The 26207-nt window shown below is 31.8% G+C and overlaps 1 protein-coding gene across 2 annotated transcripts in view; it reads right to left on the bottom strand.

Annotated features, from left to right (window-relative positions):
- Positions 1-4005: 4005 nt before the first annotated feature.
- Positions 4006-26207, bottom strand: part of LOC129223840 (RNA-binding protein 4.1-like) — a 36544-nt gene continuing 14342 nt past the window's right edge. The window contains exons 6-9 of one of the 2 annotated variants that reach the window (XM_054858205.1): positions 22356-22736; positions 21475-21507; positions 10609-10702; positions 4006-4148 (exon numbers count right to left, since the gene is read on the bottom strand). In XM_054858205.1, coding sequence (XP_054714180.1) covers positions 10696-10702; positions 21475-21507; positions 22356-22736 — 421 coding nt within the window. In that variant the 3' untranslated portion in view covers positions 4006-4148; positions 10609-10695. Of the gene's footprint in view, positions 4149-10608; positions 10703-20455; positions 20883-21474; positions 21508-22355; positions 22737-26207 lie in introns of those variants that run through there. The other variant, XM_054858204.1, reaches the window with a different exon arrangement.

Below are 26207 nucleotides of genomic sequence, written 5' to 3'. Positions count from 1 at the left end.
GTCATAGAAATAAATTATCTAGTGTTAAACGTTACTCTTGACAGTCTGCCCCGTATGTGCACTATGTGACAAAAATGTCAACAAATGCTGGAAATGTCACGAAACTGAACTTAATATGTACTAATGTATAGAAAAAACGGTACAAAATGAAAATGCCGTTCGAAGCGAACCAAAAATTTATGAATTCCGAATTCAACATCGTGAAAATGGCTGCTTCAGAACAACTTACTGTGTGTTCTACATTAATTGTTTACTTTCGTAATACTTTTTGGTTTCTAATCTCTTTCTATATGGGTCAGAATATCCACAAGACTTTGAAAAATCTTTTCAAACGAATAAAGCGAAAAAATCATACATACGAACAAAAATCACAACACTTTTAGCATTTTCTTCGCTACCACATGCGTTTGTTTTAGTTTTCAATTCCGCCATTAAACAGTGACTGCAGTGCCCCCTATAGTTCGTTGGAGTTGCGAATAATTCAGTCATTGGGATGGTCGTCTTTGCATGTGTAATTTTGTTTTTGTTGGGAATATTGCTTCCTCGTCAAGCATGGGGAGGGATCAGAAAAAAAAAAAAGAAAAATATAGAAGAAAGTTTCGTGATGGCCACAACATACTAGTTTTTTTGTTGTATTTAGGGATTGCATTTATTTCTTTTTCCATCCCCCCCCCCCCAAGCTGGACCTTTCGCTGTATCTATATTACGTTACATTTCATAGTTGTGCGCATTAATTCAATAAAAACAGCGAGATTTTTTTTTTATCTTTGTCAAACGCTACTTTTTGCACACTACGGGGAATTTGAGCTTTTTTTTTTTTTTGCTCTACTTAAATAAAAAAAGCGGTTTTTTGAGTGTTCTTTGTTTTTATTAGGAAATGGGTGAGGAGGTCAAAATAAATAGAGATGGATAAGAAAATGTAGAGATAGATTGTAAAGGTAGATAGCCGCCGAAGGCGGCAATCTTGGCGTAAAAATGTGAATGGCACAAAAAAAAAAGAGATAGAGATGGATTGATTAATACTGGTGCCAAATTTATTTAAACAACCGCCGAAGGCGGCAAACTTGAAGTAAAAACGTAAATGACAAGTTAGCCAAACAGCCGCCGTAGGTGGCTGCTTGCACATTGGATGTCAATGCCCCCTCCCTCCCCCACATACACCATGACTTTGAAAAAACAATGCCTTCACATAAAAGTGGAAGTGCATTTTGTTATTTTTCGACCAAATTTGCATGAAGAGTACGTCGTTTGTGTCTCCCCTCCCCCTCCTTTAAAAATATTCCAAACGACGAAACTGGAGACAGATCTAGAAAATATTTAATTCAAATTATTAATGATATAGATAGATATAGATTGATTGACATCGCCACGAAATTTATTCAAGCAGCCGCCGAAGGCGGCACCCCTGGCGTAAAAAGGCGGACCAGCTGGTCGCCGCAGGTGGCTAGTATATAATAGCTAATCGAGCAATGCTGACGTCATCAACAATGCAGCCTTCTATATATCAGGCCTACGCGCTGTATGGCGCAATCGATGTCACGTGACCTCAAGCAGGCGTTGAGCGGGAAAATCCCTTTTGTTCAAACAGTGTTGTGGACTTCAAGTAGCAGCTCGTTGCGGATGCAATATTGTATTTCATCTCACACCTTTAGTATCAAATAGCAAAGTAATATTTATTCCAAATGTGTGAATATGTTATCAACTGTCTTTATGGAGACTTGATGTTTTCTTTTTTGTATTCGACTGTGCTAAATCGTTACGTTTCGTCAAGTTTACATAATAAGCCGTTGGGATACTTTGGTGGTGAAAATTTCACGTCTCAAATGTTTAACATCTCCAAATATGTTTGAAGCGACTACTGTTGGATTAAAAAATGTTAAGAAGGTAAGTGTGGTTACCAATGGTTATTTTTAAGCAGAATTGATAATAAAAATAAATACAGTAAAATTCCTCCTAACGGATACCCCTCCTTTGTGGACAGTATTTAATTCCTCGATTCTAAGGTAAAATTAAAAGGTATTATTAAACCTCTGTCATGCGGACACCCCTCTATTGCGAACAAAAATTTTTGTCTTGTTAGTGTCCGTATTAGAGGAGTTTTACTGTATTTGTTAAATAATATTTTAAGGATTTTTTACTTGAATAAGGGACCAATTTTTATGTATGTTTTTTCATGCTGCATATTTTTATCACTTTCGATTTTAATGACGAAGCTTTTTTGCCCTCAATTTGTGTAATGATTATTTTTTGTAACTATTGTTTCAAGGAACTTTTTAACATGAATTGGCTGAAGAGTGCTGTTTAATATATACATTAGATCGCGGTTCATTAAAAAGAGCAACTGTTTTAACTTTTAAAGCAGTTTCTATTTCTGTAAGGTACTGTACTCTATTATTGAAAGGTACACATTTTTATTTGTTTTTTTCATGTAATACACTTTATTACTTTCGATTTTAATGACGAAGCTTTTTACCCTCACTTTGGTAAATGATTATTTTTTGTAACTAAAATTTCAAGGAGCTTTTTAATATGAATTCTCTGAAGAGTGCAGTTTAATAGATACATGAAATCGTGACTTTTGAAAAACACCAACTTTTTCTTTTAAACCCAGCTTCTATTTGTATAAATGTATTTTAAAATGTTGTGGTTTTTTTTTTTTTTGGAGGAATTTATAGCAAATGAAAATGAATTAAAGCTTTTTAACAAGTAGCGAGCCATGCATTAGAAATGTGGTACATGACCATTACAAGCTTAGCTCTCACACCATTTTCTTGATTTTGAGAAATATTATGCAAACAATTTATAACATACTGTTGAATAACTTCTCCAAAAAAAAAAAAAAAATACTCACAGAAAACTCATGATAAATCTAATAATATTTTTTACTCTGAAATATATGCATCAGTATTGTCCTTTTATACCAATTGTTTAGTTTGTTTCAATTGTTCAGATGTTTTGTAATTATTATTGGGTATTAGAGTGATTTTTTTCTCAAAAATGTATGCTGTTTCTTTTGTTTGTAACAGTTAGAAATATGGCTAAATATTGGTTTATTTTTTTCCATCTTTATTTTTTGCATTTGTCTGTATTTTTATCAAAGGAAATCAATACTACTGTAAATCATTCCTGTGAAAATTGCAAAATATTTATTAGTTTATGAATTAGAAATATGCACTTCCCGTCTGTCTTAATCATTTTACAATTTACAGTAAGCAAAATTTTTATTTCGTACTTTCTTTTGCATTATGATTTGAAGTGTATTTTCTTTTTACCCATTAAAAATTTTCATTTTTATTCATTATCTATATATTTATTGCGAATATAATATTTAATGTGTCATGCATGAATTTTAATTTAGTTTACTATTTAAGAACTATTTGTGTCGATATTAAAACTCGAACTATATAAAATTTTAATTTAGAGATGTATTGGAGTATTTCATGTAAAAATTAACTGTTTTTTTAAATAGATTATAAAAAAATTTAAATTTTTATTCACGGTAGAGCTATTATGAGATGTAAACAAACCGCCTTCACGGGCGGCCACGAGTTTGACATGCAGGAAAATTCTTTGTTTTGACAAGGCTGAACTGTGTCCGGTTGATTAACTCTTAACTGTTTTACGGGTAAGACTCATTATTGGAGAATGAAGTAATGAAAAAGTGGCCAACAATGAACGCTATCTATTAGAGTTTAGGGTTAATCCACTGGGTTTTAGGGTTTAAATTTCAACTATAAAATATCACCAAACAGGCAATTGCTCAATGTAGAAGCAATTTTCACCTGTCATTACTTGACCAGTGATTTTCTAGTTAATGACTAAAAATGAACTTAGATATGCTTATAAAGCAGCATTCATGTATATATTTATATTTCTGGGGATGTACTACTGGCTCCATTGTTTATCACTTCTTGATTTAATTGGTGCAGACAGCCCGCGGATACTAACAGCAGGAGTGTCATGAAAAGAAAAAACAAATCAAATTATTAAAACTTTATTGCTTCAACTGCCTTTCATTGAAAGATAAATGAACTACAGCAGATCAAGTATAGTTATAAAATCTTATTTAGATCCTCTACGATCTCAGTTGCTGAAAAACTTTTCTCTCCACGCCGTAAGAAGACTGCAGTCTACGCTTCTCAAATGAACTACAAAAAACAATTTAAAAGGTTAAAGCATTAAAGATGTTTCCAACTGTAAAGTCCTTATGCATTAAACAATAAAAATGCTGCATTAACTAAAAGTAAAAGCAGATTCAGTTATTACAGCACATATCTATGTATACAACCTTTCAAATTAGACATCAAATATTTTTCTTAACTACCAATACAGTTAAACCCCTCCTAACGGACACCCCTATTATGTGGACAATTTTTGATTCCCCTGACTTCAAGGCAAAAACCATTATTAAACCTGTACTGTGGACAACCCTCTAAGGACAAAAAAATTTGTACCGTTAGTGTCCGCATTAGAGGGGTTTTACTTATTAAATTTTGATTAAGTTTATGGAATACAAGCAACTTTTAAAAACTGAGCCTCAAACAGCAAAGTAAAATAGTTCAGTTTTTAATTATGCAATTTAGTTTAGCTTTTGAGCACAGAATTCCTTTTTAAATCAATTACTTGAGCATGGCCTTTACATGGCTAGGGCGTACAACAGCATTAGGAACCAAATGGAGAAGAGCTTCAGGATGAAAAAAAAAAAAAAAAGAGTAAAATTTAAATGTACAGTGGAACCTTATTTATCGAGATTCTGCTTGCTCCAGATCCAATTTGTGGAGTATTTAAAAAAGTTTTATATTCACACAAATAATAATTAATGACAGCAGGACTATACCTGTGCCAAACATTTGATTCTCATTTTGATTATATGTAGTACAACTCCTACATACATCTTGCAATAAACTATAGCATACAACTCTTCAATGCAACAACTTCATACAAATTTCTTGAAAATTAATTACATAAAATTACAGATTTTTTTTAGGCTTGAGAGTTTTTACAATGACATTTATTATGAGTTCATATATTATTAAAAAATATAGTGATACAAATTTTTCTTTTTTAAATTATTATATTGTTGGCATGAAAAAATGAACTAAGTGATTTCAAAATTAATATTTCATCATCACAAAGTAAAACATTTCTGCCATTTTTATTTATCACTCCCCCCTTCTGTCCCACTCTAAAACTCCTTTTAAGGGGCAACAGTTAAGAGTGCTGTTGTAAATTGTTATAACATGAAATGATTGATTATTGCAGCTGAAAATTGAATTTATTGAAATAAAAATTGTTCATGTTTACAACCTTAAACAGGAACAATTTAAGTATAATTTACTTTAAAAAACAAAAACATGTTCACAGAACAGGCAGAAACAATGGAAAAAAAAAAAAGACACACACACACACACGAAGGGCCAGGGTTAGTTCTCCAGTTCATGTACAAAAGCAGTAACTGTTCTTATGTTGAAGCAAAAATTAGGAGTTTCAAACTTCAGTTCTAGAAAGGTTTTCGAAGAAGTTTCGTGAAAATTTTCCAATTTCGGCAGATTTGCACGTTTTGAGGAGGGCTGAGTGCTTTGGAAAATATCCGTCTCAGACCAGTTTTATGTGGTTACTTTTCAGCAAAACTACTACATGAAATCAAATGAAATTTGGTCCATATGTTGACCCTAAAGGCTACAGGCGCTGATTCAATTTTGGTGCCAATAGCTCAAAAGCGAGGTTGAGCAATCGAATTTTTTTTCTTGTTACTTGCGCTTGTGACTGCTATATTTCAAGAAGTAATGGATGGAATGAAACAAAAGTTGATTGACAGGTTGATATTAGAGGGTACAAGAGCAAATTCAATTTCAGTGCTAATAATTCAAAAGGGGCTGGTAGTAATCAGTTTCTTTTTTTCTTGTTCATTGCTAGTGCTTTATCTCAGGAAGTAATGTAGGTGATGTTAGATGAAATTTGGAATAAATGTGAACCCACAAGCAGTGCGGATTCAATTTTGGGGCCAATCATGCCTAGGTAGGCATATTTTTGCCATAGGGGTCAATATGTCCCAAATCAAATTTCATTTCCATTTTTTCAGAAATTGTACAAGCAGAATGAATTGACACTTTGACTTTTACTTAAGTTGTATAAGTATTAACCTGTAAAAGAATTAGCAATTCAGAATTTTTTATTTTCGAGACATTAATTCTTATACCTAAAACCGCAGTAAGGGTCAGAATGACCCTTCGCTTAGTAGATGCAAAACGAAACGATTCTTGGAATCGGTATCAGTCAAAAGTGCTCGCCAATTGGTATGAAAATGACCTACAGCAGGCACTGAAGGTTAAATAGGTCAAAGTCATAGAACAAGACAGGTTACTGGTAAGAAAAATTAGCTATCTCTTTCTTTTGTTATCTGACAGAGCTGCGTTTATACTGCTAGTTGCAAACCATTCTTTGTCTCGGCAGAAAAATGTCAAGAAAACATCATTTGCTTTTGGTCAAGGAAGCTCTTCCACGCATGCAAGAGCTGTCGAAAAATGAGCCTGAAGATGAAAATTATGACTCTGACTTATTTAACGCAGAAAATGCCCCGTCATTGAAGAAAGAATGAATCGTCAGATGATAATTTATCTGTTGATTTTGTGACCCAATCTGACAATGATACGAATCACTTATCCAACAACCAATATGTAACATCAAAGGCAAGAGGAAAAAAGCGTAAAGCAAAATCTCCAAGTATTACACCAAAAGTGATAGAAAATGGAGAAATTTTTGGGGTAGAGGGATCAAAATGGAAAATTATTTCTTCTAACGATTGTGGAAGAATTTCACAACGTGATCTTTGTAAAGAAGCTTGCAGCCCGACATAGTACACAAAGACAAACATTGATGATGAATTTGCGTCCAGCTCGTGGAGACTATTAATAAATGAAAGTATGCTTCGTCACCAGGCTTGGAGTTGATTACGAGAAAATGTAATCGATTACGATTATGATTACCAGCTTGAAAAATAGGAGATTACAATTATGATTACGATTATAATACTCTGCAAAACGTAATTACGATTACAGCAACGATTAGATTACGTCAAAAATGTAATCGATTACAATTACGATGTGCCGATTACGATTTTGATTACGATTACAGACTCGTGAGAGGAAATGACATGCACACATATACTATATTATTCTCATTATTATTTTGCGGCAACAATGTCATAGTTAAAAAAATTATGATTTTTGATTGTGCTTTTAAATGTTACATAACTATTTTGACCATATATCCTGCACAGGTAATTAGGTGTCCTATATCCAAATGACTTGCCACATTATAATGCATTTTGTACATGATTTAAATTTTCATTATTATTTTTCATGCAACCAATACAGTTTCTAAAATTTATGTACTATATTTCTACATTCTATTCTCTACAATTTGCTATAATATTATTTAATTCAACCTATTTTTTGAAAAAAAAAAAAACCTTTTTATTTAATTTTGCAAAACATGCATAGTATTAAAATATATTCAAATAGTATAAATAAATGATAGGAAAATAAATGTTCAAAACAAATACTGCAATCAAGACAATTTTTTATTGCATTTTAATAATACCAATGCTTTAAATGTATCATGTTTCATCCTCATTCTCTGTGAGGTATAAAACTTTCAGGCAATACTGAATAACCGCTCAACAGGTGCAGATGATGCACAAATTGACAAGTACTTGGGAGCAATTTTGCTCAGTAATGGGTATACATGAATATTGGATCCCCAGTATTCTAGGGGATCAATATTATGCTCATTTGGTGCGCTAGTTTCATACGCATTTATTTCGCTTTCGATTTTCTCCTGTATTAAGGAATTATTATTTTTGTAAGTGCTGGCTGGTTTTTCTAAAAATGCGAACAATTTCCCTTTTTTTGCAGGCGTTATGTCCGTGGACGTTTTGGATTTGGACGTTATGTCCGGCATTCGTTTTGGTGACACATCTTTTGTGTCCTCATCTTCTAATTCAGTGCAAATGTTATGACAGTCTTTGTTGACATTATTTCTTCCTTGATAATTTCTTTTATTTTATTTTTTGTGCTTGAATCGTACCAGTTGCATTTGAGCCTTGGGTCTAAAAATGAAGCCACTTGAAATGCTTCCGTTTCTTCATAGGGACTCATTCTAGAAGTTAGTGCTGACAACAGCTTTTTACTGTCGTATTAAAGTATTGCAAATTTTTGGTCAGGAGATCCTCAAGATGGTGCTTGAACACTCTTAAAGCAATATAATTGGAAAGCACTTTAAAAAGTAAAAATGAGTATAATAAATTTTGCTATGATTTCCAGGCATTATTTTTCCCCCCACATGCATAAGCATTTTATAATGATATTTTTATATCTCCGTTTCAAAAACAAGTGTTTTTACAAAGGTTAAAACTAATGTTTTTAAAATCTTTAAATGCAAACTTTTTTCTCTTATATACCTATTAAAAAGTATCAGCATTGAAATATAAAGCATAAATTTAAGATTAAATTAGATGTGAAAATATTTTGAAAAATCACTTACCAGAGTGATGTCATCACAAAAATCAAAGAACCGCTAAGATAGTGCGTGTGAATGAGCACTGAAGTGCAAATCCAAATTCGCTCTTCTTTTGACAAAATTACTCCTCTTCCGCCAATGAAAGTAAAAAAAGAAAAAAAAAAAAAAAACATCAAAGGCATAAAACTGTTTTTTTAGAACTTTGTCGAAACGAAAACATGTGTTCGTACAGCACTGTTGATATTGTTCTCTTTCCGAGGCGGTAGCTCCGCTTGTTTGTCTATCATTCACAGATGAAAAGGAAAATTGATGATCAATCCAACTTGGGGACGCGTTCCTGTCAATGACACCTACAGGGTACAAAACCCACTAAGATGCGGCATGTTTATGACCCTTCGCCAACGAGCCCTTTTAACAGCAGGGCCTAAAGGCTCTGCTGTCTAGTCCTTTGTACGTTTCTATTGAAGTCTTATCTTTTCCTCAGTCCAGATCCCATCGTCTGCATAGCATTGTAGAAACGCAACTAGAAAGTTTTCACTTTCAGCAAGTCGGGATTACACGATTACAGAACAAAATTACGATTATCTAAACTTAGATTACAATTACGATTATGCAAGAAACACTTGATTAAAATTACGATTACAAGATTACGAGTGTCCCATTGACAGATTATGATTATGATTACAATTACACAAAAATGTAATCGATTACGCAGATTACGATTACGTAATCGGCGATTACTCCAAGCCTGTTCGTCACGTAAAAATGTGTGCAGAAGAAGCTCATAGACAGCTGGGCAACAATGAATGGACCCTAAAATTAGAAGAAATTGATGCGTTTATTTAAATTTTATATGCGCAATAGGCCTAGAACGTGACAGTTTAATGATCGACTGTTTGGGGTCCTTTTTTTTTTGTAAAACAATGGCGAGAGACAGGCTTAGAGAAATTTCGAGATTTTTTATGCTTCAATCAAAAAACAACCAGATCAGAACGTTTGAAAATGGACATATTTTGTCTAATTTCAAAATTTTGTGACATGTTTACTGAAAATTCTATCAATTGTTATAAACCTGGACCCTACATTACAGTTGATGAACAACTCTTCCAACAAAAGCCAGATGCAAATTTACGCAATACATGCCAAATAAACCTGACAAGTTTGGGATAAAATTCTAGATTGCGGCAGATGCTGACACTAAGTACATAGTGAATGGTTTTCCATATCTAGGTAAAGATAAAAATCTTCCTAAAAATCAGAATCTTCGCAAATACGTTGTTCTGAATTTGGTCAAACCATTTGAAAATAAAGGTTTGCGTTTGCTTTTTATTAACCTTTTCAATCGAAATTTACAATGAACTTGATCTGGTTAATTTCTTTTTTTTTCTTAGTTTTCTTTTCGAAATTCTTTTCAATTATGTAAACATCTGAAAATATGTTCTGATTATGTCTTTTTTTCTTTGCAATTTTTTAAGGTATTATAAATATTATCTTTGCTTACTGTAAAACTGAATAGCAAGACAGAACAGCATGCTAATACCGATGACAACAAATTACTGTTTGTCATACTAACAAGAAAGTTTTTCTTTAAATTCAGAACAGTCGAGACAAATATATCTATTTTTTAATATCAAAAAATAGTTGCAATTGATTATTGGAATAAACTTCTCATAGCTCTACTTCCAAGTCAAATACTTTTATACATTAAAATTAATTTGTACAAGAGGGCAAGTCTAAAAAAACAGAGATTTAAAAAATGTGGTTCACATAAACTCACATAAGTATGATTTATTACACCATCTAGTAATGAAAATATCACTATGCAATCTTTCTGCAACTTATTCATCGACGTTCTATAAATTCTTGCTTTTTAAGTCAAAGTTTTACTTCAATGGATCAATTTTGGTACTGTGCCACATCGAAAAAGAAATTTATATTTAAAATAAGCTCCTAATACCGGTATTACAATCACTAATCCAATAATTCATAAGATGGATACAAAAGATAATTTCATGATGGCTACAACATATTAAGATTTGTTCAGTTTAATAGCTGTAGTAAGCAAGGAAATGAATTCACAAGTCTTACCTAAGATCTGAAGGTCATTTTTTAAGATAGGTTCATCCCATGTTAAGATTCTGAAATTGTCTTTTACAGGCCATGCATAATGTTGTTTCAGTGCCTAAAAAAAACATCAGCACAAGATTAAAGAAGACAAATGCAGGTGAATTAAGATGTAGAGATGGGTGGTTAATTTTATCAAAACCTGCACGTTACAATCGTAACCCCCTTAAATGCCTCCTGAAACCACACTATATGGTTATCCAGTTAATTGTGCTGCAATCCTTAATTCCTCACAAAATTCTAAATATTTTTATCTATTTTTTAATATCACTGATAATTTATTGGAGATATTTTAATGTTTAGACAGTTTTTTTTTTTTCAATCTGTAGATTATGGCAAAAATAGAGACAAAAACCACTATCAACGATTAAATCTTAGGCCAACACATTTATAAGCGATTGACATTGTGATCTCTTTTTAACAATTAAACGGTTAAAACTTTAGCGTAGGGTTACGACTTGAAAAATCCCTTTTTAGCTTGTAGCAGAAATTAATGACACGTTTGTTACACAATCAGAAAATAATTATTCTGTTCAATGAAAAAAAAAAAGTTCAGCACCAATGGCATTAAAAATTTTAAAACTTAAATACTTTCAGCAAACTAGTTTTAATAAACTTTAGATTCAAGTATTTATTCTTTGCTTCGCTTTTTTTTTGAGCAGTTCATGGCTACAAATTGCAATTTCTTTTTAAATTTTTTAGTTGGCTTTTTATGACAGGGGGGAAAAATAGAGACTTCTCTTAACCATTTATCCATTTGGCCTTAAAAGAAAAAACAGAACAATGAATACTGATATGTCTCACGTTCTCTAAATTAAATTTCATATTGCTTTTAATGATAGTAAGTAGGAATCCCATTTTATATTTTGTTTTACTAATTTATTCATATTTTATTGTTATTATTTCGTAGTTTGAATATTTAGGCATTAAATTTTGCAACTTTAATTAAAAGATAAAATTCCGAGCACTTTCCAGGATTTTAAAGAAAATTTCAACCCCCCCTTTTTTTGGTCGATTGTAAAATCCTTGTAGCTTCAGGTTTTTTTTGGCATGTCAACCCACAGTAATATCCTATAGTTATGAATGAAAAAGTACAAAGGGAGCTCATCTACCTAAGCTAATAACTGCATAGATCATCCGCTACAGTTTTGGTTTTACAAAGCCTTATTTGTAATTAGCATTCTCATGTAAGGACAAATTACCAATGTTTCAATAAGGCTGGGAACAGGTTTAAAAAATAACTTACTATTGTTTTACATAAAGAAAATTTCCAGCAAAATAAGACCAAAATATAATTTTCATTAGCAATTGGTTTCAAGGAAAGTCATTCATCCACTACTTCAAAAATAAAATATTTGTATGTTTAATGAATTTTTGGGAAATTCTGTTCAAGTTGAACGAGTCCCTAAATATTCTATACTGCTATCTACTTGCATATATTTTCATCTGAAGTAATTTTTGATGAAGGCTAAAGGAAAAATTAAATGAGGTTGGATAAAAGAAGCATTTTCAAAAAGTGAACTTTTGAACTAACATTGGAAAAAAAATCACTATTTCAACAACCAAAATTCACCCATCTCTAACAATCATTAAATGCAAAATTCTTTTCTTTACTTTAGCTAACACGTCAGTAATTTATCAATGATCGTACATTTTTTCCTTTGATGAACTAAACCGTTCATTTAAGACAAGTAGAAACAAATATAGTCATGCATTTTAAAGAGAAAAAAAATTAATGAAGCAAAGATTTTTCGTACTCACCTCGAAACTTCGCAAAATAATTTTTAAAAATTTGCATTTGTAATAGTATATAAACTACAATAGTCTAAAATATAAAATTGTTAATATGAAATATGCTCTGCTACATATACGCAGCATGCAATTTTGTAAACAACAGAACATGACTCATCAATTCATATCTATTCCATAAAAATTCTTTGAAGTATTTAAGATAAATTATTACGCTTTTTGTACAATAACGCATGTATTTTCATTTCACAAGTAATGCATTAACAAAATGAAAATTAATAAAATAAATGCATTGATTAGCAGCCATTAATGGCACATTACTTTGCGAAATTTGACTCCCAGTATGTTTGAAATGTTGAAAGAAATCTATAGCATTAAACAGCATGATGTGATGAATCTAGCATGAAACAGCGTACAAAATTGAAAAATGTACATTGCAGACTTCCATTTAAGTAGAGTAACCATAGATGATATGAACTACTTCTCCTCAATTAACAATGCTTCTGAATTATCTTTAATTTCGCAGTCAATGAAATACTGAATAAAAATAAAGTCAAAAAGAAGTTGACACTTCTATCTTATATTAATATGATTTCTTGAACTTGTAATGAATGAAGAAAAGGAAACTAATTCAGTATATCTGTAGAAAGAACAATTAAGTTGATTTACAGTTAAATGATTTCAGTTTCTTGAAGAATAGCATGGTATACCGAGATAAGAATTTTTTGGTATCTAATGATTTATAAGCAGTTCATTTTTATTTTAAGTTTTATTAAGATATGTTATTTGAGTTTTGGGTGACAGGCAGCACAATGAGAGGAATTACTGGTCATTATAGTATAGAAAAGTGATGAGATTACTGAATCTGAATGATCAATAATAAAAGAAAGATGAAGAATAAATAGGACTCAACATTGCGCTAGGGATAGGGGAAAAAAAGAAAGAAAAGCAACATTGAAGAATCTATAAAAACAAAACATAAGTTAGTACTTTTTTCACTACCTGATCTATGGTCTAGTTTTTTTGCTTGTACTATATACTAGAATTATACAATTGCTATCGCCACTTTTACAAGTCAATTTTAAAACAGGAATTAACTGATGGAGCTACTTACGTAAACTATGCATAAAAAAGTATTTTATATTAGTTGAACATAACAAGAAAAATTTTGAGGCCCTGTATTTACCTTTCATGTTTTATCTCTCTTTTACCCAATATATAATTTTCATTTCAGATTCTTATGACTTTTCTTAAATATTGTATCAGTACACCGGAAGCCACTTTTTCCCCACAAGTATTTTCGGAAAAAAAAAAAATTTTTTTTTTTTTTACTTTTAATGGTGTAAAATTGTTACAGTCGGCAATTACTTGTTGAAAACCCAGTACTTCAGTTGAGCCTTTCTTTTTAATGTTTTCTCACTGCCATGGGCTATGCGTAAACAAGCATTCTGCTGCAGTTTTTTGACATCCACTTTCGGTTTATGATACTTCTTATTATAAGTATGTAATACAAAGCCTTTCACACACATTTTTTTTAAGTAAAAATCGGATGGATTTATTGTATCGGATCAGCTAATTGCATAATAATAAAAAGCAACATCCGCAGGCAAAAGCCACTGCAAATTGTCCCAGACTTCAGTTTTAGCATAATGAAAAATTCAGATTGATCAAAAAATAGAAGAAATTTAGCATGAATTTTAGGGAAACAAGACAAATATAGAAGGCGAGTATTCACTATTCAAACCTGAAAGGATGTCAAAACCTGAAAGGATGTGGTCCCCAACATTCCAGATTTAATGTTCCCATACTGTAATTTTAATCTTTTATATAACAGCATCCTTCTTTCAATATTTCACAGCTGCCAACATTGAAAGATGAAAATTTGGGAGACTTATACAAGGGTTTTTGAAAAATTACGTTGATGTTCCAATGGACCAGTTGCTACAAAATTTCAGGTCTGTACACATCCTTAAGTGACCTAATCTTGCATTCCAGTTTTAAATAATGACAAATTGAAGAAAAAAATTAAAAATTATGCGAGTGGATATGACAAATAAAGTCAATTTGCAGTTTTCAATCATTACATCTCAGCTACTGGAGAAGATTAGGAAACAAGGCATTTTTTGGTTCATAAATACTACAGGGTGGCGACAGGAACCGTGAAAACAAGTTCCCTGACTTTTCCCTGATTAGGTTCCTCAAATTTCCCTGATTTACATTACCAATGATAATGGTTTCCTTTCTTTGCTCTACTTGAAATCCATTGTATGTTTGTATAAAATAGAGTATTTTAAACGTTTCAAGTTGTATAAAGTTGTTGAACTTAAGATATATTTTAAAAAGATGCTACTTTTTTAATAAAATGGTTAAAAAAAAAACATATCAACTTTTTTGAGGAAAAAAAATCCTACAAAACAGTATATTAAATTTTTCTACATGGAAAGATCATATATCAATTAAAAAAAATACATATACTTTACTTCCAGAAACCACTTAGCATAAGAATTTTAAGAAACTATTAAAATTACTCTTAAAAAGATATGTGTATTTATGATAGAACTAAAAAGTAATTGAAATTATTTTGAACTAAGTTTTCAAACAGTATAATAATTGTTGCAAGAATAACAAGTAATAGTGAAAGAATAGAAGTAATATAGTTATTCTTGTATAACTAATTGACATTTATGCAAAACAGATGAAACCATTTGACATTCATTCATAGGGACAAGTGCGCCCCCTCTTGGAAATGAGAACTTCCTTGCTTTTATTGCTTTTTTCTTTGCAAAAATATATAAAACTTTCTTTTCCAGCCATTAATGAATAAGTTAGTAAAAATGTCAAATTTTAATATCTCTAATATGTACTGAAATCGTTTTCCAAGGGGAAAATATTCTGCTTAACCATGGGGGAAATTTTTGAGCCCCCCTTTAAAATTTTGCATACGGGCGCCCTTGCATAGGGAGCTTTCCTCTAATCAAGAACATAGGTTTTAATGAATGAATACAGCATTTTAACAATAAAAAAATTAAGATATTTACTTAAGTACACAAGTTAACTATTTCAAATGATTTCAGTACGTAAGAAAAAAAATCTTAGATTGCTTTTGTAACAAACAACTTTGAAATGCAAGAAAAATAAGCAATTAGTTAATTTCAAAATATATAAAAGAAGAATACAACTTGGTTATAAAATTGTAAAGAATCACTTAAGTCTGAAGAAAAGAAAACTTTATAATCTGCGATGACAACAAATAGTAAAACGGCAAAAGTTTTTTTTATTGAAAGCTCAATTTTAGTAATTAAATTAAAAATGCGAAGAAGTAATAACCTGTAAGCTTTTATAGTATTAATTCAAAAACCGAAGATTTCTTCTTGAAATCGTGATTACAGTATGCTAATTACTTCGAAACAATGGAATCAAGGCAAAGGAGCTAAGGCATTAATGAAGGCTTCCTCTTTGCCTGTATGGTTGTTTATTTTACGTAGCATTGAAGGTGTAAAAGGAAATTTCAAGCTAGGTAAAATAAACAACCTAACAGATACAGAAGCATTCTTAGGAAGTTCATCCTGTGGTTAATAAGCAAGATTCAATACTTTGACGTTGAAGAAAAGAGATGCACAAATATGCGGCAGTGTATAATCGCAGTTCCTTAATTTAATTTTTTTTCGAACAGATAATTGGCGGAAAATGCGTAGGGAATTAGAGTACTTAATTTTGTGAAAGAAAAAAAAAATTCTTCATAAAATCAATTTTCCCTGATTTATTTTTTCAAAATTTCCTGATATTTCCCTGATTAATAAAAATCCCTGACTTTTCCCTGATTTGTCGCCACCCTGTACTAGTGATGTAACTAGGCCAACAAAATCTTAATTATGTTTTTAGGGATGAAGGCAATAGGGTGATAAGAACAATGTTATAAAGCTTCAGAAATTCCTATGCCCCTTTTTTTCCCAAGGATAGTGATTTTCAAATAGAATCCACATAGGACGCAAAATTACCGACTAAATAAAATCTAGTTTCAGAAATGATTGAACACATACAATTTCCATGAAAAGTTTTTGCAATTGCTGTATACTTTTAGGTTTTTATTCCGTAATTTCAATCACTGAAAGATTATTATTAGCATACCCATTTATAGACAAACACTCAAACATTGTTCCCAGAAAATTTGGATGTTTTTTTTAAACATTTTTGTAATATTACTTTTTTTTGATGAGTAAAAATGTTAAGCACCAATTTTGAGTTGCCCCTGCTTAATATTAAAAAAGGAGTAAATACAAAAACATACTAGTAGCTTAGTAGTACCCTACTCACGCTCAACTTAACATTTTATCTGTTGATTGCAATTTAAGACTTGTGAGGAGTACCGTCGTTTGGAAGTTGTTTTTTAAGAACTCATATGATTTTGCAGATGGTTTTAAATGTTATCTAGGACTCATTATTAGTGGAATTGTATTTTGATGAAACTTCTGAGATACAGTTAAACCTGTGTAAAATGGACCACTTGCAGTGCACTACTTTTAGTTGTCAACTTAAAGAGGTCTATTTAAATGATAGTCGACTATTTCTGAATCTGGGGGGGGGGGGGGGGGGGGGGGAGCGGTCAACTTTACAGGTTTACTGTTTTTAAGTTCAAGAACAGGCATCAAACTTCTGGAATCTCCAAAACGAATCCGGAGAGTTGATAGCTACAATATTTCATTTGTTATTTAAGTCACCTTCAAAAGTACATATTTCACCCACATACTTGCCAAAGTTTGAAGAGAAAAACAGGAGATTTCACAAAAGGTATAGAGCTGATTCACCAGCAACATATTTCACGAGAAAATCATGCATTTAAATATCATAAATACTAAATGTAAAGATAACTGGGGATTTTTCGCAGGAAAAATAAAACATACTGCAAAGGAAAAAACATAACGAGTGAATTTGCTTACAGTTTCGTGGATCCTCCAATTTCAACCAAAAAAGTTGCTACAAAAATTACTAAAATTAAAAAAATAAATAAATAAAACTCAATATTTTATGAAAATAAAACATAAAATAAGTAGGTATATGGTAGCACAAGCTAAAATACCTTCAAACTTTCAATTAAAACATTTTCAAAATGCAAAAAGATTGAAATCTGCTGTAATTTTCGGCAAAGCACGTGCTTTGTTAAGCATGCAATGTGGAAAGCTTCCAAAAATAAATTTTACTAAATGAGTTATTAATTGGAAAAATTCTTTTCCCCTGACATTGGTGGACAACTAGAAAACAGCGCCATCTTTTGAACGGAAAGTGAAATGTTTTGATGAATGATTGAAAAAACTGCAAAAATGGGAGAAAATGGTAAAAAACAGGAAATCGGGAGATGGAAGCAAAAAACGGGAGTCTCCTGTTAAAAAGAGTTGGCAAAAATGCACCCATTTTCAACTAGTTTAAAATATCGATAAATGCTTCTTTTTTGATGAACATTATGAAAAAAAATCTTGTAATTTCAGCAACTTGTTTCATTTTAAGACTACAGAGAGCTACTACCTATTAACCTCTTTGGGATGAGACGTCATATATAGTGGTTTTTTAGTCTGAATGAAGAATTCCTGTTGTTTATTATTGGTAACCTAACGTTAGATTACAAAGATTCAAACAATGCCTTTGCTATTGAATTCCATACATCAAAATGACTTTCTTCCTTCTCAAATGAATGTAAGAGTCATCTGGAACTTAATCCAGTGCTTTACAGGAAAAGTCATTCCTCTTATGAAAGCTGGAGGCCTCTTCGGAGAAAATAGATTTATTTTTTTGATAAAAGATCGATATCTAGCAGCAGTAAAATTTATGTTTAAAAGTTAATTGAAAAGGTAGTACTGAAAGAGTGAAAAGATGAATTCGCGAACGTTTAAAAAATATTGTTAATTTGCAAACCAGAAATGGCTATTTGAGGTGAAAACACAGCTGCAACTAAAAGTACCATCTATGATTTTCATTACAAACCAATGTACCTTACTATTGTTAACCCGCAACAGGGGAGGTGCAGTTCATTCCATCACCCCTATTTTATTTTCAGATCGATTGAATGGTTTTTCCTCCAATAGCTTCTTGTTTTGGTACCTTAAACACCTCCCTTGCAGTATCTTTTGGAGAGATCATCTGGTTTAAATTTCACTGCATTCTTTAGAAGCGGTGTGTGAGACCACACCTCCCCTTCAGTGTTACAATTTTCGGCAGTAGCAGATATGGCCCTTAAGGTTAGGACCACTGAGATAGGTTCATTTATTTTGTCCGCGTTACGTGGAAGATACGCTAAATATTCTAGACTCCAAAGCAGAATACTTTACAATGTTCTGCAATGTAAAATCATTTGACCAAAATTGTTCTGTAAGTACTTCAAGCATTGTACACGAAAAAACCCAACGTTTTCCAAAAATTGGGTGCCAAAAATCAAAACGTTTCATTTTTTTAAAACTGGACTGTTACAATTTTAGTTGATTATGAACACTATAAAAAAAAATAACAAGGTGTCAAACCTAAACCGATTGAGATTCTCCAAAAATAGTTTTTCTTTCTAAAATGCATAGAAAGAGCAAAGATACAAAATTTTATAAATCCAAACCTGGGTGGCAAACTACATTTTTTAGGTTAATTTTACATGGCATGGAGCAATTAAAATAAGGTTATGAAATCGCATTTGAACAGAATTAATCGGAAGTTTTGACATCTGTTCTGCGTCGTACGATACAAATTTAGTAGTATTCTGCTTTGGGACTCTAGATGAGATTGAGAGTTGTTTGAAATGATTACAAAAGTTACGTAATGATGTTCTAGGGACAATGAAGGTTGAATTTTTCCTGGAAATACGGCACAAAATACTAGAATACTGTCAAAAATGTTCGGTGATGTGATTCAATCAATTTTTGGCATTAAGATGTTGTGTATGGATTGAAAAACTAAAATAAAATCACTGATAATAGATTCATCTTTATTACGAGTAGTATTTATTTACAGCAGCGTATGATTTTTTTAAAGGCTCTGGTTAAATTTCCTCGAAAAAGGCATATTTCAATTTTTAAATATTTTTTTTCTGTGCTAATAAAAGTGCAAAATACATTTAAGCGAAATAACAGGAATGAATCTTAACTACACGATTAAAAAAAAAATTGAAAGTAGAGCAGTCCATGAGACATGTTAAAATTGTGCTGTATTTGGAACAAGGGTAATTATAATGTGAAACAATTGAGTTTTGCACTACTGTCTCTGAAAACTTTTATGCCTCCAATTAAAATATTTTGAAATAAGACATTTTGGAAAAAAAAATTGAACTTTATTGCTAGAAATAAGATTATTTGAAAAACTACAAGATAAAGCATGTGTCAGTAAGAAACATAATGAGAAATGTTAGGTTCTTGCTAAGTTTCGGTTTCTCAATATTACAATAAAACTTTGCTTTTTGAACATAAAAATACAAATACATAAGACTTAGAGTGGGGATTAAAAATCATTACTTAACATAAAAATTGCATCACTTCAACTTCTATTTTAGGTTTTGTTATAAAAATCCAAGAATGTTTAAACTTGAAAAAACAGGACTAATGAATGAAATTCACCTCCAAGCGACATTCACTAGTTAGCATTTACATTTACTGATTCAAATGTGAGCCATTATTAAACCATTAAAGATTAAGCGTCCTGTTTTTTAATAACCATTTGTATCGAAATCGAAAATTACATACTTGCCAACCTGTGAAGATAAACAATTGCACGTTACTAGCCGCCAGAAATTTGAAAAATAATGTCTTTATAAAGTGCACTAAATTGATAGTTGCTTCCTTATCAGAAACTAGTTAGAATGAACAATGTTTTCCTTAAATTTCTAAAGCACGAGTCGAAAGCGTCGGCTTACTATAATTGATTGAAAAAAAAAATACATATTAAAGCTTTAGAAATGGCTGGCAAGTATGAATTAGCAGCAATTTTTAAAAATCCATTCAATACTCTGCAACCATATTTTTAAAACAAAATAACCAGATGATTACTCTGTTCAATTTATACTTGAAAATTGCTTGAATAAAACAGCGCACACTTAAGGATTAGCATAATTTTATTCGACAAAAACACACGACGAGAAAGAACAAAACGTCTTGTACTTTCGTTTACTTACAAACCCTAACATAATGACAACAAAACACAATGAAGAATGATACACTATAATAGAGTGATAAATTGCTGAGAGGAAGCCTTTGAGTATTACTACACATGAAAACGATGGTTTAAGTGATGATCATGGTAAAAAAATTTACAATTACAAATGTTCTACAAAATAAACGGTAAAATCACTGTCTCATCCTAAACAGCGATCTGTTTAAACGCTCAAAATTAACGGTACAATCGTTGCGGAAGGCGAGCGATGATGGGAAAGTTTGAGCGAGTCTTCGTAGCGACGCGATTCCCTGCATTTTCAAAAATACGTGGGTCGTCGGGTTGCAGAGGGAGGAGGCGCACGGCTGCCGCTGTGGAGAACAAAAAAGAATCGGTAAGTGATGAGTACGAATGGCGTCTATTCGACAGATACAAGCGCAGATAAATAAAACTGTACAAACAAATCGTTGAAGAAATAGGATAGATCTGAAAAACGGATTAACTGGAGAAAGTGTTAAAACCATTGCATTCTAGACCCATGTCAGAAACAATTTTTAAACTCAATTGAACAAAAAAAAATCAGCAAGCAAAATGAACATGCCACTATGTTTAACAAAACAGAAGAAAAACAAATTATTCATGCACTAAAAGGACCAGACCACAAGAGACATGAAAATTACTTCTTTAAGCCACTAACACAGTAAATTTACACACAGTATACGGAAAAACCATGTTATTGATAGAACAGACTTAATAAATTGCTCATCAGGATTGGAAAAAAAAAACTTTAGTCACATAACAAATAACACAAGTATTTGATCACTGAAGTGAAAGAAAATGACTTCAATGAATAAAATTAGTATGCATGCAAAGCTATGTATTTACGTAAAAGGAAAGAGAAGCATGTAACTAGTTCATTTTTTTTTAAATTAAAAACATAATTACATAAAAATATCAACTTACCCATCAGCTACTGAATCATACCAATAGGGAGATCTGTTAAAGAAGATTTAACAGTTAATAATTAAAAATCAATGTTAAGTGTATATTTTCAAAAATTAAAGACTATTGATTTCAAAGCAGTCTTGAAGTTCCCAGACTTAGACATATTGATAAAATTTTTTAGGTATGGAACTATTGATGTGTTTTTAAAAAAGGTTGTTAAAGATTAAGTACAGTAGAACCTCGGTTATGCGAGCTAATTGGGACCGCTGGTGCCTCGGATGTAGGGAATCTTGGTTAGAAGAAACTTAATAGGAAAATAACTTGTAGTAAGTTTTAAAACGTCAATCGATTTTTTTACAATGCGAATTTAAATATTAACAGCTGCCTTTAAAAAAAATACAAAATTTTTAGAAAATATTTTTATTTTTGAATTGAAAACTCATCTTCTAAAATTAAATTTACATTATTGTTGTTAAATCTGTTAACATTCTTTGCAAAAGTTCAGAATTTCTGGCAATAGCTCTCGGATCAAGCATTTTTTAAAGCAATAAAATTTCTATCGGTGCAGTTAGTATCATCTGTTAAATATTGGTCATTCTTATGTTCCTTAGAAATTAGTTTTTGAAGCAGAGCAGCAGGCAGCGAAATAAAAACACCTCATCCTTTAAAAGGCTTACGTATTTAGACAAAAGAAAAAAAACTTTATTATCGGTTCGGTTAACAGAAACCTCGGATAACAGCGGTTTTACTGTACTTCTAGTTGTATCATTTTTTTAATATTTTTGATGGGTTCATAAACATTTGACATTCTTTTCAATTTATTACCCTTTTTACGACATATTTCTCTTTTTAAAAATTTATTGTATTAAATACAAAATTCAAAAAAAAAAAACACTTACCTCATCGAGGAAGTAGGTGGTGATCTTCGAGAATATAAATAATCAGATCTTTCAACCATTGGTCTACGCTCATACAAATCATCCCTCATGCTCATAGGAGGCAAGGGTCTAGCATAAGGATCAGACGAACCCATTGGAGGCATAGGTCTACGAGGTGGCATGTAGTCCTCTCTCATTGGAGGTAGCATGCTTGGACTGCGACGCTCGTATGGTGGAGGGTATGGTCTCATCCTTTCCCTTCCAAAGCCAAAAGGTCTGTCGTAGAATGAATCGCCCTTGGGAGGGCCATCAAAACGTCGATACCCATTAGGAAAACCACCACCAAAACCTCCACGAGAAGGGGGGCCAAAGCCATTCCTAGGAGGTCCACCTCCCCTACGACTGAAAAAGAAATAAAAAAAATTTAACCAGTCTAAAATAAAGACTTTTACATACAGCTTTTAATATTATGACAAAATATACTATAAACACACAGAGGTGATGACAAGTTCTTCAAAATCTGAACCTTACAATGTGAATTCAAAAATCAGCACTTAAAAAAATATTTTCAAATTCAAAACGAACAGACTTCAAAAAACAAAGAGGAACTAAAAAGTAAGAAATAATTGGTCATACTTATATACGACTTCCTACCGAAAAGTATAAATAAAATTTATTTTACAATTCCAGTACAAAAATCAACTAAACTAAACACTCAATAATAACAAACACCGATTTCAATAACTCTACAATGAGCTATTTTAATAACTAACTATATACAATCTCTTGATTTTTAATAACCATTTGAAGTAGGGGCCACCTATAAACAACTGTCTAACCCACCATAGCCTGAAATGACACTAATTTAACAAAACAGGCAAGTCTTTAAAACTAAACCTACTCAGTTACGTTAGGTAGCAGTTTATAGGCGGCCCCGACTTTAAATGGTTATTAAAAATTAAGAGATCGTATATAATTAGTTAAGTATTAAAATAACTCATCATATATTTGTTGGACGTAATCGCTTTCTCTATTGGTTTAAAAGCAAGAACCGCTTCTTCCTCATTGGAAGCGGCTTTTGCAGCTTTCCAGAGTTCGCGAAATCTCTTCCTTAATCCACCATCGGACATAGGAGAAAGCTTATTGCTACTTGTAAAAGATTACTGGATGCTGAAAATCTACCCTATATTCTATTTAAAGAGCCACAGTCTTGTTTACAAGGGCTCCATTACTTTTCTCTATTCAGGGTTCATACTCTATTTGAATGAAAAAATTCCATGACTTTTCCAGGACTTTTTCATGACTTCATGAAAATTTTCATGACCTTATTATATGAAGAGAATAGTATTATTCAATATCAAACTTGCCTTTTTTTTTCGGAAATGAGCATTAGCAAAACTTGCTATGTGAATGCCACTACCTGATTCAAAAAATATCAGTGTACACCTAAAAAACTGAATAATTCTTACCTGTTTTCATCACATCAGTTTAAGTTAAGTAAAACTACAGTGAATGATGCTTAAATGTCGATTATTTTTTTTATAAACAGGCAGAATGATAATGATTGGGGAAAAGTTGAATGAAACACTACTATGTTTCAATAAATTTGCTTCAAAAGTTGCTTTTAGTGTGAACTTGACAATTTTTTGGTTCTTTAAAATAAAGCCACATTCTTTAGTAAATTCATGTTTCTAAACCAGATATTTATTTTTAAAAAAATAAAAATAAAAACATTTCATAATAAATAAATCTTTTGATTTAAATGTACTTGTTTACTTATTTGTACATTTTCAAATGTATATAAATTAATAGGTTCAGAAATTCCAGAACATTTTTGAATAATGACACTGAATGTACCAGTGGGTTGCATGGATTAGTTTTGCGGGCTGTATATTGGGCACTACTGTTTTTGAGCATTAGAATTCCCCTATTTCTGTATTTTATCGCCTGACTAAAGATTATCCAAAACCTTCAACAAATTGAGATAAACTCTGATCAATTTTAAAATAAAGATTTAGGAGTGATGGAAACGAACTTGGATGCAATGTTTTTTGAGATCGTTCAATTTTCCAGTTTAAATAGCTTTCATGGTGCAATACTAAATCACTCAAGATTTCTAATGCTCTTTTTAGCTACTGTTACTTTTTCCCAGAACATTTTTCCATGACTGAAAATAAATTTCCATGACTTAGACTGAAAATTTCAATTTTCCATGACTTTTCCAGGTCTGAAATTTGCTTATTTCTTTTTCCATGACTTTCCAGGATTTCCATGACCCGTACGAACCCTGTCTATTTCTTGCTGTATGTGTGTCCCCATGTTTCGTATTAAATGTGTTTATGTTGAACTGTCTCAATCTCTCCTTTACACAACCTTTCAACAATATTAATTAAAATCAGCATTTATTTTATAATTAGGTGTTTAGTTGATTTTTGTACAGGAATTGTAAAATAAATTTGATTTATACGTTTGGGTAGGAAATCGTATGTAAGCATGACCAATTATGTTTTACTTTTTAGTTCCTCTTTGTTTTTTGAAGTCTTTAAAACTAAACTATGTTATTATCAGACAGAGAACTGCACAGCTCTGTCCTCGCCTTTCTGACACTACTGAATCCTCTTTTGCACTCTGCATTGCTTTGAGGTATGGCTAGAATGGAAAGCATAGAGAAGGAGAGCCTCTCATACTTCAATGACAGTGACATCAAACAATTTCTTCAAAGCAGCCTATTTTTATTCATCCTCTCCCTTTTTAGCACAACATCGGGCAAATCATCTATTTGTACAGAGCGAAATTCACTTTGGAGCTTATTTTAGGCTCTTCATCCAGTTTCTCGATTCTTCTGAAGCAACATAACAGGAAACTCATAAAAAAAAAAGCAATACCCAGAGATCTAAAACCTAATTATCTTACAATTATGCCATAAGATCTTACAAACTTACAATACTTCCAAAAATCCTACAATGAACAGAGTTACATGCAGTATACCAGCAGCCAGTTTATCCCATTCAGACCCTGCAGTGTAGAAGCGCGGCCACTAAGCTACTGCATTTTGAAGACTGAAGACATAATATGCCGTTAAAATTTTTTAAAAGCATTAATATCAGGGGTGATTGTGACTCCATAAAAAAATACCTGAACTTTTTTTCGAAGAAAAAGTGTTTTGATGGGCATATATATACACATTACGTGTATGTACACATTATTTATATACATTATTTGCTGGGGCTAGAACTCGAAGTTCTAATTGGGCTTAATACGTCTATGTGCATGGAGGGAAGTAAATTCTTTTAATTTTTTTTCAATTTTTAAAATTTTTTCAAATTATGTTTAATTTTCCTTCACTGTATCTGAATCCTTAAAAATTAATTATCCATTTACTAAAAGTGCATAAAGATTTCAGAATTAAATAAGTTTGGGGCAAAAGGAGCAGCATGTATTATGATCACTGTGCAATAGGGCTGGGCGATATCCGAATTTTAATACCACGATATATTGTCTTCAAATATCGATATCTTCGATATATATAGGTCGTTAAATTCATTTTATGGGAGAGGGGGATCTATTACATAAGCATCTGCAACAGAGAAAAGTCATAGGCCATCTTGGTGAATAAATATTTTAGCAATCTATTCTAATATAGCTACAGCAAGGATTTTTGTGTGTTTGTGTCAGGGGGGGGGGGGAGATTATACCACAGAAACTTTTGGAGAAATGAATTTAGAAGAATTTAAGTCTTAATTAGTGGGTGGCAATTTTTGAGGAAAAAGGGGCTTGGTAAAATTGAGGGGTGCCATCGCAGTTGGGGGGGGGGGGGCACTCCTAGTTACATCATCTGCATATTAAGATATGCAACAGAGAAACGCTATTAGA

The sequence above is a fragment of the Uloborus diversus genome, chromosome 6 (genome assembly GCF_026930045.1).
Source record: "Uloborus diversus isolate 005 chromosome 6, Udiv.v.3.1, whole genome shotgun sequence".
NCBI classification, from domain to species: domain Eukaryota; kingdom Metazoa; phylum Arthropoda; class Arachnida; order Araneae; family Uloboridae; genus Uloborus; species Uloborus diversus.
The sequence above is the reverse complement of the archived record's forward strand: the minus strand, read 5'-3'. Positions and strand labels throughout refer to the sequence as shown.